General features: G+C 37.4%; 1 protein-coding gene across 27 annotated transcripts in view; it reads right to left on the bottom strand.

Annotated features, from left to right (window-relative positions):
- RBMS3 (RNA binding motif single stranded interacting protein 3) overlaps positions 1-18,719 on the bottom strand; it is a 1,291,910-nt gene that overhangs the window by 542,927 nt on the left and 730,264 nt on the right. For 20 of the 27 annotated variants that reach the window (XM_072793055.1, XM_072793061.1, XM_072793062.1 and 17 more), the window contains one exon: positions 6,659-6,831. In XM_072793055.1, coding sequence (XP_072649156.1) covers positions 6,659-6,831 — 173 coding nt within the window. The remainder of the gene's footprint in view (positions 1-6,658; positions 6,832-18,719) is intronic. The other 7 variants (XM_072793058.1, XM_072793065.1, XM_072793073.1 and 4 more) reach the window with 1 other exon arrangement.

Raw genomic sequence — 18,719 nt, 5'->3', positions numbered from 1 at the left:
GTATGAGCATGATTTACTCCAGGGGTTTCCACACTTCACTACATATTAGAATTACCTGAGCAGACCTTTTAAAAATCTTAGTATCGGGATGCCTGGGTGACTCAGTGGTTGAGCGTCTGCCTTTGGCTCAGGATGTGATCCCCGGGTCCTGGCATCTAGTCCCACATTGGGCTCCCTGCAAGGAGCTTGCTTCTCCCTCTGCTGTGTCTCTGCCTCTCTCTGTGTCTTTCATGAATGAATAAATAAAATCTTCTAAAAAATAAATAAATAAAAAATAAAAATCTTAGTATCTAAGCTGACTCCACATGCATTAAACCAGAATCCCTGGAGGTGAGATCCAGGCATTAGTACTTCTTAAATCTCCTCAAGGGATTCTCATGGGCAGCCATGGATGTAAGAACTCATGTAACTAATGCCACCTTCACTTCATTAAATGAATATTTTTGTGGTTATGAATAAGAGATTTGCATTCAGAGCTGGGTTTGAATTCTGGTGGCTGTGTAAACTTGGACAACAAGGACCTTAACCTTTCTGAGCCTCAGTTTACTCAACTATTACTCAGTAATTATTGTTCCTTCTTCATAAGACTAATTTTTAAAAATATTTATTTATTTGAGAGAGAGAGAGCATGCGTGTGTGAGCACAAGCACAGAGAGGGGCAGGAGAAGGCGAGAATCTCAAACTGACTCTACACTGAGTGCAGAGCCCAGCTCAGGGCTTGATCTCACAGCCCATGAGATCGTGACCTGAGCCAAAACCAAGAGTCATACATTTAACCAACTGAGCTATCCAGGTGCCCCCATAAGGCTAGTTTGAATATTAAAGGAGGTAAAATATAAAAATTTAGAATATGTGGTATGTAATATACAATAAGTGTTGCTAATATATACAAATATAACAATTCATTATTAAGGATAATTATCAACTAATTACAAACCAAATACTATGTCTGGTTTATAATACATAGTTGGCAAATACAACTGAACATATATATGAATTAATGTATATAACCGAGTGTCAGATCTATGCTGATCCAATGAATTCAGACATCTAGTTTGGGTCATAAAGGCACTCTCTCATTTAAATTACACAAAGGAGGGTTCAAAGATCCTCAAATTCACTTCCTTCTCACACCTGTCACCATACAGATTTATGATACATCAAAAGCAGCCATGTAATTTGAGTCTGACTTTCAGGAGAAAGCTACTAATAAATTTCCTTCAGTCTTATTAGAGTGAACTTTTAAATCTTCATTGACATAGTAGGAAATAACTAAAAAAAAAAAAAAAAAAAAAAAAAAAAAAAAAAAATTCCAGTCACATTTTTCTTATTTACTCCGTTACTCTGGAGTGCATGATGACTTGTTTTCCTTTAGTTGTATCTGAACAGTTTGACAGATTACTGTGACAAGGTTACTTTTAAATTGATAAAAGGTTTGATTGTGTCGGTGCATTTGTCAAAACTGTCTGACACCATGTATAATGGACTCTGCACTCAGAGCCTGGATGACACTTGAGTCTGCTCTAACTATTCAGTGTTCTGCACACACTGTAACAAGACATCCAAGAGGGTTGGGTAAAAGTCGGGGAGATTAGCTTGGGCGGACACTCAGCTCTTGAGCTCAAACACTCCTACTTTGTTCTGCTGGCTTTTCATTTGGGGCATTTCTCCTCCCTTGTTAAATGCTAAAGTGACATTTACAGCTTCATTTTAAAGGGAGCGATGCTAGGGTGTCAGAGTTTAGCAAAGAGAACAGAAAATGTACAGAGAAGAATGAAGGGCAGGACAGCAGACTTTCTGGTCTTCTGGTGATGATTAGAAATGTGTGTGCACCTACCCAAGAGTTTCTCTCCTTTCCCTTCATTCTGTTTCAAGAAGTGGCCTTAGCAGTAGCGTGCTCACTTTGAAACAGAAGAACAATTCACTCTATACATGCATCATGTGGTCATTAAGACCAGATTAGATAACCATGTGGAAGTAGAGGCCAGAGCTTTCTCAGAGCAACATGTTAGTTAAAATTAGTTAAAAGTCTTGAGGTTGGTTAGATAAAATATATTGTAGATGTGGAAAATATAAATACATTATGATTTTTTCAATTTAAAATTATATTATGTTAAATATGTGGTTTTATTTTTTAAAGAGCAATTTCAATGTGTTTCAAGGGCATGTTTACAATTGTATCATAGAAGTTACCAATTTTTTTGAGAGAGGAAATATAGCTTAATATGTAAAAAATGATTACACTACCAAAATTTTATTTGGTTGAAATGTTGCAATACTCTCTCTCTCTCTCTCTCTCTCTCTCTCTCTCTGTCTCCTCAAGCTAAGTCTATCTTTCCTCAGTTCCATCTCCCCTTCTTGAGATAAGCATAAAGGGTATATAATCCAACTATTCCACCTATGATTTCCAACAAATAACCCATCCCATGAATATAATTCTATAATTAATTATATAATTACATTATATTATATAATGTCTTAATATAAAACACATTTCCTAACATGATCCACAAAGAAATCGCCTTATCCCATATTTCCAGTTCATTTTGTCCCACACTCTATCTCTCTCCCCCTCTCTGCTATAACCACACTGGCTTTCTTTTAGCCCTTTGTTCTTGCCACATTCCATCCAGCCATTGGTTCTACACACATGAGGCTCTTTCTCTCTGGAATGCTCTTATCTTCCTTCCTCATTTATAAAACCTATTCTTCCTTCTGATGCTTACCTTAATTGTCGCTTTCTCAGAGATTCCTTTGCTCATTGCCCTAACTAGGACAGATCCCATGTGAAAAACATCTTTGGTTCCATGTTCCTTTTTTTTTTTTTTTTTAATTTACAGTTGTATTGTCTTTGTCTTTGCTTTTGTTTTGTTTTTGTTTTTTTAGAGTGGGAGGGCCAAGGGAGAGGGAGCAAAGCAGACGCTCTGGTGATCGTGGAGCCCAATGCTGGGCTCTATCTCACAACCCTGAGATCATGACCTGAGCTGAAATCAGGAGTCAGATACTTAACCCACTAAGCCACCCAGGCACTCCTAGTTGCAATTTTAGATCAAATTATATGATTACTTCAGTGATGTCTATTTTCCCTAGTAAAATATAAACTCTGCTAAAGCAAGGCCTTTGTCTAAATTTACTCATCACTGAATCTTCAGCACAGTATCTGGCATGCAGCATAGGTGCTCTGTAAATATTTCTTGATTGAGAAGACAATAAAGGTCCTTGAGATTTCTTAAGATAGATATTACAAAGTCTTTAACTATAGCATCTCCTATAAGACACACAATACGATGTACTCATTGAAACATAACTAGAGAAGTTTCCCATAGAGTGAAATCATTTTTTTCAATTTTGTCTTCTTTTTTTTTTATTTTACTTGTGATCTTAACATAGAAGCTTTGATAATGAATGTGAATGGAATCCCTTAATAAGAATTTGCTCTCAGATTATACATTGAGAAGTAATGCAATTTTTTTCCTTTAATATCATTGTCTTGCTGTTCATTAGTGTTAATGTAGATTACTGTACTCTAATACCAGATAATTTGATATATCTATGCTTATTTTTGGTATAACTCTGCTCTTTCTATTTTATTACTATGGATATTAGCAAATACTGTATTTCCTATAATTTAAGGAAATACTAGTTCTAAAATACTTACAATCTCATAGAAATAAACAAGAAAAATCAATCTTGATGGCAAGTTCATTTAAACTTACAAATACTCTCTGTTTATAGGTAAAGGTATTTTAAGGTATTGGATAAATAATTGGAATATAAAATAACTTGAATCTTTAGAAGATTACTAATGTAAAATATTAATGACCAATGCAAAAGACCAACTCCACAGAGAGGAAACATGATTTTACAAGTGACCTGCATCAGTCCCTTACCACAAGCATCCCCATACATCAGGTCTTACCAACACAGCTGAACCAACTCAGGCTGTGGCCCTACCAATACTGCAAAAGGGGATTGGGGGAAGATAAAAAAGTATTCAAGAGTAGGCTTTACCACTAAATAATAATGAGAGCCTCAATGAAATATTAGAATTCTAGAGTAAAAGAAGCTTAAAGGATTATCAAGTTTAAACCCATTATTTTTTTTTACGCAGGGGAAACCAAAGTTAGCGTGAAAACAAGTCATTGGTCGAAGGCCACCCACCCAGTTGATGGCAGAGCCAGGACCCAAAATCAGATCTCTTAGTGCACAGCTATTCCCACTGCATTATGTGGCTTGATCACATCAGTTTTCCAAAAGTCTCTAGGAAAAATAGTCTAAGCAATAAACCCCAGCTCCAGACCACTTCAGTAACTGGAGAACCCACAAACATTTTCATAATAACAATAGCATGGGCCCAAACTTATTACCCAGAAAAAACTAATATGAACAAGTAACCAGTACCCTCTGTAGCATTCTCTAGATTTCTCAGATGCCCATAAAGAACATTAACAGAACTTCTTTCATCAAAAATAATGTCTCTGTGTCACTAAATCTCTTTCCTGAGTTAAAAATACCAGTACAGGCTTTTCGGTGACATTTTCCATTTACGCATTTCTGGCAACATTCTATCAAAAAGTGGACACAGACATACAGTGGTGTGTCCAGAAACCAGCTCTCCAAAAACATAAGATAAAATTTAAAATGCCCTTACTTGTCGGGCTTGCTGGCTCCTGTGATATAAATACCTCATCATGGCTGATTTTAAGCGAGAGTCTATAACACATCACACGTGGAATTCCTGAATATTCAACGACTGATTCTAACGCACCAGTCAGAGGCAGCTCCAGCACCCTGCTGGTAATACAGGGACACCTAGAAATAATCCGAGGCTACCCACACTTTTATAAGAGGTAATTGACTCAAGGAAAGTTATTGATTTGCCGCAAAATCATACAGTGGCTCAGTGGGTTCTAATGCACAGGATTCCACCTCAACTACTTTCATAAACTAAGTGAAATTTTATGTATTAGAAATAGTCAGTGGTCTCCATATTACTGAGGAGAGAAGTGCTCCTTCTCAAAAACCAGCAGCATCAACACCAGAGAGTCTGTTAGAAAGGGATATCCTTGGTCTCCACCCAGGGCCCTAGTGAACCATTATCTTTAGGGCCTAGAAATCTATGCTTCAACAAACTCTCAGACACTGAGTGATATAGAGCAAAGAGAAAAAATCTTCCTTAAGCCCATCAATATTTAGTTTTATAAATGAGATTCCAACATGAGTCAAAGATGATAGCTACCCTTTTTCCTATCAGCATCTGTTAAGACAAGTTGTTACTTGTCTTTCAACAAATTCCACAATCTTTTCCATTTTCAGAAGTCCCTACTTTTCAAAATAGTTTAGGTTTTTCTAATGACAACAAGAAAAAGTTATTTACCTTTCCATTCTCAACCCCAACCTTTTACAGACCAAAATCTAACATGTATTTATATGTCTTAGCCCTGGCATATTCTTTTTTGCTTAAACAACTGCTTTTAAATAAGTATTTATTTTTCAAAGTTTTGCCCTACCTCCGTTACAAATCAAGGTAATCAATAACAACAGCGCCCTCCACCCTGTCCACTGTAATCTGCATATATTGCTTTGTCAATTGATAATATATAGTTATGTACTTGTGTTTTGGTTAATCAGTCACTTCCTGGTGTTTTGATATTTGTTCCCAATCTTAAAATCCAGAACAAAGATAAATAAATACTGTCCACTTTGTTATCCTCTTCTAATATTTTAGAGGTTGGAAAATTTACAAAATAAATATCCTCTCAACCTTCTTGTGAAAGCATTGCAAAAGAGAAGAAGAAAAATTGAGTAATAGTTTCCCCAAATTTAAAAATACCCAGCTAAGGCATATTCAAATGACAAATAGTGGTACTGATATTGCTTTAAAAATAATCAGACAACAACATAAAAACACAGGTCCTTGAGTCTTAACTCATTATCCATTACTAATTTTAGTTGGAGGGCAAACTTAAATATTTTTATTTGCATAGAAATAAGAGAGTTAATAACCTAAGTGTTGGTAGATAAGAGATTAACAAAAACATTTGGGAAGGGTGTTTAATCACTACCACATTTCCTAGCAAATGCAAAACTACTTGCTGAGTATGGTTCTTGGCCTTGGTGGGAAATAGCTTCACTGGATGTGGAAGGAGATGTTTTCCAGGAAATCCAGAGTATTAGTTTTATAATTCCCCAATAACCTGGTCCTGGCTGAACTTCTGTTTATCAAAACCTGTCCAGAAAATCTTTGCAACACAGGAGGTCACCATCCTGAAATCTACCACTTCTAAGTTTTTGAGATTTCCTTTGCTAACACTTCTCCAAAAAAAGCAGCCGTCTTTATGAGATTTGTCACTGATTCCACCAGCCACATTAGGTATGAAGGTCCAACTAATGTTTGCTCATCATCTTTTTGGTCAATACATGCATCTCTGCCCACGCTCCCATATATGCCTGCTCAGGAACCTCCCTTCCCCGAACCAAAAGATTCCATTCACTAACATAAGCTGTGCTTAGATCTTCAATTTAAGTTCCATTTGGATAGCAGACTCTTCCTCACTGAGGCACCAATAAAGGGGTCCACACCAAGACCTGTGTGGACTGAATGCACGGGAGCCACTGTGGGGGTGAGAAACGGGCGCAGGGAGCAGAGGGCACTTACGGTTGGCACAGCTTGATTAGGTCCTGGTCAGTGGTGCCTGGTGGAAGGCCTCGAATGTACAGGTTGGTTTTACTCAACTGTTCCCCGCTGCTGTTGCTGCTGCTGTTGTTGCTGCTGCTGTTTGTGCTGGGGCTGGGAGGAGCCATGGGGTGGGGAGCTGGTGCATAGGACTGCTGGAAACAGAAAAGGCTGTTACTGAAAAAACAAAGCCAGCACCTATTCACAGGCCAGCAGCACAACTTGAAAGCAATGCAAGCCTCTCGGCCTTTCTGATCCACACATGCACATACATATTTCTATCACCACCCAGTGCACTTCTGAGAACATCCCCTGCTGCCCCCCACCCCGGACCTGCACTTGGGTCAGTCTGAGTTAGCTCTAAATGGGACAAAAAGAAATTCCCAGGTTCTTCTGACAGTGCCATATGGTTTCTGAGCTAGTCTGCTGTGATATTCCTTAGACCTATAAAGTAGCATGTTACTTCCCTCCCTGTTAGAAGAACATAGTTCATTCGCTCTTGGAAACAAAGTCCCGCTCCTAGCTTGCTCTAGCTGCCACACATCTTTGCTTTGTCTCTACATCTTGTTCCTTTCTTCTCTCCAAACACACACACACACACACACAAGAGACACTCCCTCCTATTGCTGTGCTCTCCATCGCTCTCCAACATGATTCCTGATACACAGGAAATACTCCATAAATAGCGAATCTATGAACAAATGAACAGATGGAAGGATGAATCTATCTCACCTCTTTCTCCCACTCCCAAACCTGCTTCTTCAAGGTGAAAGCCCTTTGTTTGTAATACTGAGCCACCAATATCTCACTACAGTCCAGATTCCCTTTACAGTATGGTCTCAATCTAGGTAGCACTGCCAACTTGGAGGGGATAATTCTTTATTGTGGGGCCCTTCATGTTCATTACACTGTACATGCTCTGTTGTTCATTGCAGGATCATAGTAGCATTCTTGTCCTTTATGCACCAGATTCCAGCAGCACCCATCCTTCAGTTGTGACAACCAAAAATGCCTCGGCACAAGCCAAGTACCCCTGCCAGAGGGACTGGGGACTCTCCCCCAGTAGAGAAATACTGCTCCAATCTGTCAAACTACTTCTGACAAAAATAAAATGATAAAATGACTCCTACCAACTTAGAGTATACAATGTGAGGGTCTTTATAACTACGCATGCAAGAATTAGTAGATACATTACTCATGGTACTTCATTTTTTAGTCCAACAGGGAAATCTTCAAAAGTTCTAAAATTACACTGACTAACTGGGTTTGCCTCCTGCTGTGTCTCTTACTGGCTGTGTGGCCTCTGGATGGTGCCTTAACTCAAGAATGAGAACTCAACATTCTCATTAATATGAGGAGGATAAAAATAGTACTCTCAATAATATGTATGTCACGAGGTCTCTACGAAAACTCAATGAGCTAATGTAAACAAAATGATTCCTGGAAACTAGTGAGTGCAATAATGCTAAATGTTAGCAATAACAAAAATGAAAAAAATAATAATGATATTATTTGTAGTTGTTACTTGTCTTGCCAGTGATACTCGTCTATATAACTATACCAGAAATTCTCAATCATAATCTATAGTGTTACCTAAAGGCACAATGAACACATTTATCAAGATTCCAGTGGGGAGATTTTTAGACAAATTTTAACCTGAAGACCTATTAGCTGTTTTATCAGGGGTGGGAGGTACTTACCTAAGAGTAAGTAGCTGCTTAATAAATACTGAGGCTATAGTATGTATAGTAAATAACTGAATGAACACCACATTTAGCCCACAGGAACAAGAAACCAAGTTTTAGCAGTATCCAGTCTTTTTTTTTTTTTTTTTTTTTCTATAATAGTCTGTTTTACACCTTCCAGAATTATCAGATTTACCCCACTCCATATTTCCAACTGGCTATGAGGCGATGCCTCTTAGACACAGTATGTCAAATGAAATCCATTATCTCTGCTTTCTCATCTCCCAATTCCCCACACCAGCCACCCAGCAAAATGACCCCATTTCTTTTGGTGTTGCTGACATTCATCAACCCCCATGCCAGAAGTCTCAATATTAGCTTCATCTGTTTCTCAATTCTAAATCTCAAAATAAAGTCAGCTACCAAAATCTTTGAGAGGTGGCTAGAAGCATCCTTTTCTCTTAATTCCCACTGCTTCCTGGGCCAGGGTCTGGTCCACCTCGTAGATCCACCGGATCCAATATCTGACCCTCTTCCCTCATACTTTCCTCTTAGGGACAGGAGCAAAAACCGGAGCCTCTTTCTTTGAAATAAACATTTCCTCAATCATCTCTTAGGTATTACCTAATCTGTTATGAACATTTTTAATGTGGAATTTTACAACAAATTACACAGGAGAATACTCTGTGTCCCCAAATGTTTGAATAAAATGAAATACATTCATTGCCTTTTGGAATTTAAGATCTGCACAAAGCTCCATGAAGTTTCCTGCCTGGCATGAAAAATGATTCCTCCTTGATCTAAGAATTCCGTTTAGGGGCGCCTGGGTGGCTCAGTCGGTTAAGCGTCTGACTCTTGATTTCTGCTCGGGTCATGATCTCAGGGTCATGAGACAGAGCTCCAGGTTGGGCTCCATGCTCAGCACAGGGTCTCATTGTTTTTCCCCTCGGCTTCTCCCCTTCCCCACTCTGCGCACAAGCACACACTCTCTCTCTAACAAATAAATAAACTTTAAAAAAAAGAATTTCGTTTTGCACCTTGGACACCCCAGAGATAGTTAAGTTCTATCTCTTTATAAGTCCTGTACTTAGTAGGTGTTCAACACATCCTTGCTAAAGTAGTGTTCTGGTCTCTGCATCTCCCAATGGGACAGACAGGATTTATCTTTTACTTCCATTATGTGCCTTATTTTCTTAAATTTCCCAGGGCTTTTTAAAAGCTGTTTGCTACCACTTTCACCTCTCCTCTTTCCAAATTCTTTGAATTCCACTCTGTACTCAGGCTTCTTTAAAAATGAGGCTTTGTTTAAAGCAGTTTTTCCCATTGCATAGCTTTTAAAACTACCAGGGAGCCAAAAAAAAAAAAAAAGTATTCGGTTTTATGTATCATAAATCTGATGGACCAGCACAGACTAAGCCCTAGATTAACCAAATAAGAAAGCATCATCTAAAGGATGGTCAATATGTGTTTACTTAATTCTCTACCACCACCCTCCAGGGGTCTTTGCAAGCATTTCCACAGCCAGAATGCCATTTAGTAAATTGCATGGTGCCTAAAACAATAAATATGCCCTCCCAAGTGTCCAATGTGTTCACTGGGAAAAAATAAATTAATAAACAAAACAGTCAAAAGCAAATCAAAATTGGGCTGACTAGAGGGAACTGGATGGAAATGAGGTATGTAACTGATAGAGATAGTAGCACCAGGCTATTGTGGACAAATTATGTATTTCAAAAGCTCTTTAAAAAAAATACACAATCAAAAGGAGTTTTCTATGTCCTATTTATGTTTGTGAGTTCCAGAAGTTCTGCTGAAAGACATAGACTTTTCCATATTATTGAGCCAATTAATCCACAGATTTTAAGACCCAGCGCCTATCTCTCGCTAATCCTTAATATTTCATTTATCCTTCGATGATACACTGATTGATTCAGATAACAGTCTGCATTGTAAATCATTCTTTGACTTTAAGAATTATAAATTCCCTCTTCTCCACCCACTTTCCAAACACACATCCTTTAATCAACAAAGCATTGGCAGAAGTTTCCCAGAACGTCTGACAAATGTAAAGGCCTAAATGAATTAATTTGTGAAAAGCAAAAGCAATGTTGTATGCTCTGATGCCAAAGACAAATGACCAAACTACAGTGTCTCAAAAAAAAAAAAAAATCTTTAGAGGTTAATGGGTCACAGCAACCACTTTCCTAATTAAAAGTGGCTCTGATTCCTTTCTCAATTCTTTGTCTTCAGATGGATTTGGGATTGTATCATTGATTAGCTTTTAAATCATTTTGAGACACTAAAGAAGAAATTTTAAATTGTTAGTAAAAAAAATATATTTTCCCTCAGATAAAATTGTCTTTGCTATATTGCTTAAAGTCACACTTTATAAATCCTATTTAGGAGCAGTGAAGACTTACAGTCGGGGTTACTGAACACTATAATACTGTCCTGTAGCAGGGCAGGGAGTTGCTATGAATTTGCAGTGTCAGCTTGGTTAGAACCAGTAAAAATGCCAGATTTTTCAGAAGAGGGCCTTCAGATGGCACTCTGATTGAAGGAGAGAGATAGGATTTCTCTTGAACCTTCGCATGCTTGGCAAGTATGCTGATTTTCCTTAGATGTTTATTCACAGTGGCATGGCTGGGAGGGTCTGTTAGGCATGGGATGGGGGTTAAAGCCCTCTTAATCACATGTTGGAGCTGCCACATTGGTGGACCAGTGCCAGTGTCCTCTTTGGGAAATTAAATAAAATGTCTTGACATCCCTTTTGGAAGATAATGATTCTAATAATTACAGGTAGCATTGGTGGTGTGCTTCCTAAGCATTTTATGCAACCGCCCAATGAGGCAAATAATAACTCTTCTCATTCATAAATGAGAAAACTGAAGTACAAAACCGGCAGAGGATCTTCTCAAGGTCACACAGCTGGAGACCCAATTTGAAATTAGGAAGTTTGATTCCAGAAGCTGTGCAGTCCCCCTCATCACTAGAGAACTTCAGGTATTAATGACTTGGGCACCCATGAACACAAAGAGCTTTCTCGCAGTGAACTTTGGAGGATGACACCCACAGAAGCTCGGGCACATCCAAATATAAGGGGGAGAAAAAGAAGGATGAGGATGAAGAGCATGCAGTCAAAATGGAGGCTAATAAGTCTTTTTCTCTATCAGAATGGAAATGAAGTCCATCTTAAAATTCAATTTTGAAGGGGATGTGACTATCAGAAGCAACCATGTTATGAGTATTTCAAATAATGTCAAACAAGTGGGTTCATTTGTCAAGATTCATGGTGTGTTATTTGATAACAGGAAAATGAACTGGCTTGTAGATCATCCTAAACAGCTGATTCATTTAGTGTGCTTTGTTAATATGCCTCATTTTTCAAGTTTGAAAAGTGAATCAACCGGGTCCTCCTACATTCTTAAAAAATGTGTGATTTTGTGTATGTAGGCTTGGAAGGAGGTTCGTTGTATTTTTAACCCCTACATGTTTTGGAGGTACATTGGATATGATGAATATGAGTTAGAGTTTTGTTTGTTTCCCCTTTTTTGTGTGTTTTAACAAAGCATTTGATATATCCAATAAATGCTGTTCACATATCAATAGGGTATAGCAAATCATTAAAAATCATCTTTCATACAGTTAAACATATTATATGAACACGTCTGAAAGCAGGGCTGTCATATACACACACTAGCTAGATAATTTTAAAATGGGGTCCTCAAACTTGTCATATTGTCATTTTGAAGAAGATAATTATTTGCTGTGGGGGGGCTTCCCTGTGCATTGTGGGATATTTAACAGCACCTTTATGACTAGATGGCAGGTACACTACCCTGCCTGCAAGATGTGGCTACCAAAAATGTTTCTAGATATTGTAAAATGCTCCCTATGGGGTAAAAGTGCTCCTGGTTGATAACCACTGCCTTAAACAGATCCAGGCTCTCTCCTTGAAGAACTAGTATCAATACAGTGCTCCTCTTGGAATAATAATAGTAACTCAATGGCCTACAACCCACTTCATTGAAGAACCCCCTCACCTACGAAGTTCTTACCCCCAAGAATATATAACATTCACCTTCCCGTACCTCTACTATCCATAACTAAGATGTTGGTATGCCACATATCATCTGCAGCAGACTAGGTCTGAAACATACTTCTTCCTCTTATTGAAAACATAACTCTTTCACAAAGAGAATTTTAAATATTTTTTGAATGCAATTCCCCTTGGCTGGGAATCACAGGGCCTTGATGCCAAACTGCAGTCAATTCTCTTCCCGGCATCTGGTTGCTGGCAGGATCCTGAAGCAGTTGGTCTGGTGGTTTTTTGGAGTAGCCTTGGACTCCATCACACAGCACTCTGTTCTGCTGATGGTCTCCCCAATTTGTTTTTATTCATCTCCAGTGCAATAGAATTTGTAGTCTTTTATCCACTCAAGGGTAATGCCCTGAATAAAGTCTCCCGTGGGACTGACATGCCAAGTCTTTTACTATCCAAAAATGAATACAAACCACATTCCTGTCTTAAATCATACATTATTTAGCCTGCACGTACACATGCAATCCATCGCTCAGTGGATCACACTGCTGCGAGCTATTGAATTCCTCTCCCAGACGGTATAATTTCCACATAACCTTGCTTCTGCAGACCTGTCCTCTATTGTGAACACAACACAATCAGGTAGCCATGGCAAGCACTGTAGCTGTCACTGGAGTAGCTGTAATAGCCTCAAATAAGGGTGTGCATAAATATTGTCCATGTGAGCAATAATAAATGCAGCTAAATGAATATCTAAGGCAAGATGTACGATTTTAGCCATGGTCTCATGAATCACATATATTATAGCTTTGCAATTTTATGCAAGGCAATTGCTCTTCCATTATCTAGAATATGACTATAGAAAACAATTGTTTCAATTACACCTTTTACAATAGAATTTGGTCAAAACCTGCCCCACTTCTCTTTTCCTACCCACAGATCAGATATGGAAATAAGCATTAAAGGACAAGACTCCTCACAAAAGGCAATCACTTGCACATTCTCTATCAACTGGTCTTGGTAATAGCCACTGTCAACAGTGGTAACATGGTGCTGAAGAATTCCACATTGCCTTCTGGGAATCCTGCTTGACCACTAACTAGGCACTTAAACCTCTAGTCATGAGAAAAATAGGAATTGTGATTATCTCACCTCATAAGACTGGTTTAGTATATAAATTACATATAAAATATTTAGCAACTGGCTAATAAATACCTGTTGATCTTATTATTTTCATCAGCAGCATCATGATGCAGATCCTTAAAAGAAACACTATTCTCTCAATCCTAGTTGGAGCAATTTACCTTCAAGCAGGTGCTCTAAGAGTCAATCGTTTATTTTCTTAAGGATGGAAGCCACTATCCTTGAGATGAAACTATGTCACTAGAACTATGGTTTGTCATTTTCTTCAAGAATCAAAAAGTAATAACCTAGCACTGATGAAACAATCACTGTGGATTGAATGACTAATTAGTTTCAAAGGTATTTACAAACCACTACTGAGGTTTTATTAAAATTCTGTTAGGATGAGATTCACTTTTTTAGTAAATATTAGTTTTTAAAAACCTCAGCAGATTGCATAATCACACCTCGCTCTCTGCTATTTACAAATAGGATTAATCTAAAGTCATTGAATTCCATTCAGAGGTTTGGATATTAAATGACATTTTAAAATTCATGGTACTTGGAAATACAAGTAAACTAGTTATTGTTCATTTCAAGCACCTATATACCAATTTCATTAAAATTTACAAGCTAGAGAAGAGCGGCTGCTATAAATGATGCCAGCGGCCCTTTATGAAGACTGCTCAGTTCTCCAAATGCCGATGACATCTGGTCTTTGCTCCCATCCATCTTTTAATTTGGCCAACTCTTGATCTCTTTAAGGAAAAATAAACAAAATTAAAATACATCTCAAAATTTGAGGTACATATGGCATTTGTTTAAAGTCTACACTTAGAAAGTAAGTCCAACAGCTTATGATTCCAATATTAATAAGGATTGATTCTTCATGCAAAGAAAAAAAATGAGCCATGATTGGTACCCTAGGTAGACATTGCAAAGTCACCTCTGTTATAAACAGTAATTGTTAGAATTCCTGAGAAATATCAAAAGTGACTATAATCCCTGAGATAAGACCTCTGTTCCATTTGTCCCGGGTATGTCTCAGAAATCAGTTCAAATATTTGCTTTTGTAGTGGGCTAGAATCACTAGGAAAATACTGAAAATCCAGAACAAGTGACCATAACCTCTTGTGAGATCTCTGGGTTAGCCAATGATCAGCAACTCAACTCCAAATGCAATCAGAGATAAAGAGGAGATTTTACAAAGAGTCAAACAATTATACTTGAGTCACATTCTTATACCTTATAAGATATGTTTACTTAATTTTTTTAGTTTAGTTTTCCCCTATGATGTCCACTTTGACTGTTTCCCTATTTTTTAAATAATATTCTATCTTTCCTAGTCCAATAATCTATTTCCCTAACACTACAATCAGTAGTATTGTCAACGATTAGTTGCCCCATCTTCATTATGTACGCTATCCTAAAAAAATGAAGACCAATAAATGTAGCTTACAGGGTACCACTATAAGATATGTGGTCCTAGTACTTTATTGTGACTAAATGAACACTTTCAAGGTTTTCTTCTTCAGCCATGAAAACAGATATAATGAGCCATTTCCACTCAATTGACTAATTTACATATTAACAAATCATATTACTGACTTGGTTACTAATAGTTATGCATGATAGTAATGAAGTATTTTGTTTCAAACCATGTACAACAAAAATTATTACCAATAATGGAAGGACAATCAGAACACCAAATGGTATTAAGACTTTTTTTGATACACTAAATGATTCTGTCCAATTAAATCAGAATTTACTTTTTCTGAACGTAAATCTATGTTGACTTAGGAGCAATGCAACAATAGCATAAAGAACAAATGCAGCAAAATCTGATTTCTTTATTGAGGCTTTCATTCCACATCCATAATGTCGCTTTCTCCAGCCCCAATATAACCCTGTTTTGATATTTCCCAGTGCTCATTCACCTCTTTTGCTATACCACAATCGCATCTGAATCTATATTTTGTCTTCCTCTCTTCACTTGGAATGCCTGAGCTGCAATCGTATGCCTTTTCCTAGAGTGACACTAAAATGTATCTCACAAACTAGGGTATTTTGAGAGTAAAAGTGGGAGACATTGATAATTATATCAGGACACAAGGTATAAATTGAGACTGTCCAAAGAACCTTGGAATATATAGCCATCCTATGATTATTTTCTATTTAATTAAATCTACACATTCCTCTAGAATCACCTAAAGTTCCACCCCTTATCATAGCATTTTCCTTCTATCACTTTATTATTTTTTTTTAGTTTTTTATTTATTTATGATAGTCACAGAGAGAGAGAGAGGCGCAGAGACACAGGCAGAGGGAGAAGCAGGCTCCATGCACCGGGAGCCCGACGTGGGATTCAATCCTGGGTCTCCAGGATCGCGCCCTGGGCCAAAGGCAGGCGCCAAACCGCTGAGCCACCCAGGGATCCCCCTTCTATTACTTTAGACCTATTTCACTTACCCCTCTTTTTAGTTATTAGTAATTAAATATCCACAAAAGGTTATAAAATAATTTCAGTACATCATACCTGCATATCAATAAAAGGTTATAAAATAATTAACAAGCACAGCAATGACTAATATTCACTGAACATACCCTATATTCATTGTTTTAGGAATTTTATATTGGTTTATTTAGATGATCTCAGAACTTATGGAGGTAGGTATTATTATTATTACCCCCCTATTGAAGATGAGAATACAGAGATTTGAGGAGTTTAAATGACTTTTTGAGGTTGTTCAGCTACTCTATGACAAATTCAGAGCCTGAAATGAGGCAGTCTTCACTCCAGTTAACTTCAGATTTAACTCTAAATATGTACAGTCCAATGTGATAGACACTAGTTACATGTAGCTATTTAAATTTAAATAAAATTGATGTATATTAGTTAAAATTTAAAAATTCAGTTCCCCAGTCACACTAGCCATGTTTCAAATGCTCAAAAATATGTAGCTACTAACTGTTATATTGGATAGGAAAACATAGAACATTTGCACCACCACATAAAGTTCTACCACACAGAACTGATGTAGATCATTCTTATAGATACAAGGCCTCAACTCCCCAGACTACACTGCACAAGTACAATACCTAAATGTGGTGAGCAAAATAATGGTCATGATTTCTATGCCGTTATCCATAGGGCTTTTTTTTTTTTAAGATTTTATTTCTTTATTCATGAGAGACACAGAAAGAGGCAAAGACACAGGCAGAGGGAGAAGCAGGCTCTCTGTGGGGAGAGCCTGATGTGGGACTTAATCCCAAGACCCCAGGATCACACCCTGAGCCAAAGGCAGATGCTCAACCACTGAGCCATCCAAGTATTCCCATAGGGCCTTTTTTTTTTTTTTCTTTTTTTTTGTGCAATTACTCTCCTTTCAGTAGAGACCATATTTCAGTTTTTCTCCTTCAGGAGTGGGTCTAGATTTTGGCATATAAAAACTCTCTTTCAACTGATACCTCCGTTGGCCAAAAGTGGAAATTATTAAAAGATATTTCTGGAAAGTAAAATATAATCTGTGAGAAGAACAAGATGTATTTTATTTGCTTTTAATCAAAACCAAAGTTTCAGCTGTATTTTAAAATCTCTTCATACCAAGAAAGAGGAGCAATAGAGATAAACTGCTGGTACAGAATAAATGTCTCTGTCTTTGGCAGGCAAGCTTCTGGCCTGGGAGGAAGCTCCACATTTTCAGTACATCTTACCTGCATATCACAAAAGAAAAGCACCCTTACTCCCCATGTATTATATACTATTCTACCAATCTTATTTCTCTTTAAACTGAACCAAGGAAAATAAGGAGAATGCTTTTGTATAGTGAACTACAGAAGCAATTCCGCAAATTTATAAACAATAACCTATATTCCATGACATAAAATAGTTATGTTGTTTTATTAGCCAATTCATTCATATTTTATTGATGTAACAAAATTAAATGTAAACAGAACCTACGCTTCAAAAGCCCTAAATCTTAGAAATTTGGACTATAAAACACAATAATTTCCTCAAGAAGACAATGTTGGAACACAGATCAAAAATGCAACAGCAATTAATACATGCAAAATAATTGCTTCATTATAAAACCTGGAAGAAGCACTTGCACAAATAATTTTCTCTGAATATATTTTCAACATTTATTGTGTTTTGGTCCATGAGATGATAACTATGAGAATAAATTAATGTTCAAGTTCAACAAAAAGTGATCTGATAATAAAATGAATATTAGGGGGCAGCCCGAGTGGCTCAGAAGTTTAGCGTTGCCTTCGGCCCAGGGCTTGATCTTGGGGACCTGGGATTGAGTCCCACGTCAGGCTCCCTGCATGGAGCTTGCTTCTCCCTCTGCCCGTCTCTCTCCCTCTCCCTCTCTCTCCCTCTCTCTCTCTCTCTCTGTCTCTCATGAATAAATAAATAAAATCTTTTTAAAAAATGAATATTAGGCATTTATATTGTTAACTTAGTTATTAACATTTTAAAATCAGAAACTTATATTTATACATTCAAACTTTTATTTCTCTGTAAACCTGTATGGAGATTCCCGTTTTCTGTATATTTTAAGACAGTATGCCTTGTACCTTAGAAAAGTTCAAAATAGTACAGGCACATCCAATTCCTAGTGCATCTTCTTTGTTGTACAATTACTGGAGATTTTTTTTTTTGACCAGTGATATTCTCTATAACCAAGGCAGTGACCTATCTCTAAAAAGAAAGTACTGCTTTTCCTTCTCCAAACCTACTCTTGTTCTTTTTAAATAAGTGACTGATGCTTCAGAGACTGGCAAATAAAGGGCATTTGCCCCTAATTGGTAGACTCTCCAAAGGCTTAAGAAGAAGGAAATATTATTATTATTATTGTACAATGACTAAGAGCATAAGTGCTGAAGCCACACGACCCACATTCAAGTCCTGCCCTACCACTTACTGTCTGTATGGCCTTGGGCAAATTACCTAAATTTTTCTGCCTCAGTCTCCTCATCTGTGAAACCAAGGATAATAACTACCTCTGAAAACTGTTAGACATTTCATATGAATGATTATGTGTAAAGCACGGAGAATAAAGCCAGGAACACAATAAAGCCCCCTATGGGTGCTTGCTATTATCATTACATATATCTGAGAGCAGTTTACAATATTCATTGCTATCATGAACAATAATGTTGTTTTAAGTAAGAGGAATATTGGTTGGGC

The sequence above is a fragment of the Canis lupus genome, chromosome 22, assembly GCF_048164855.1.
Source record: "Canis lupus baileyi chromosome 22, mCanLup2.hap1, whole genome shotgun sequence".
In the NCBI taxonomy this organism is placed as follows: Eukaryota; Metazoa; Chordata; class Mammalia; order Carnivora; family Canidae; genus Canis; species Canis lupus.
The sequence above is the reverse complement of the archived record's forward strand: the minus strand, read 5'-3'. Positions and strand labels throughout refer to the sequence as shown.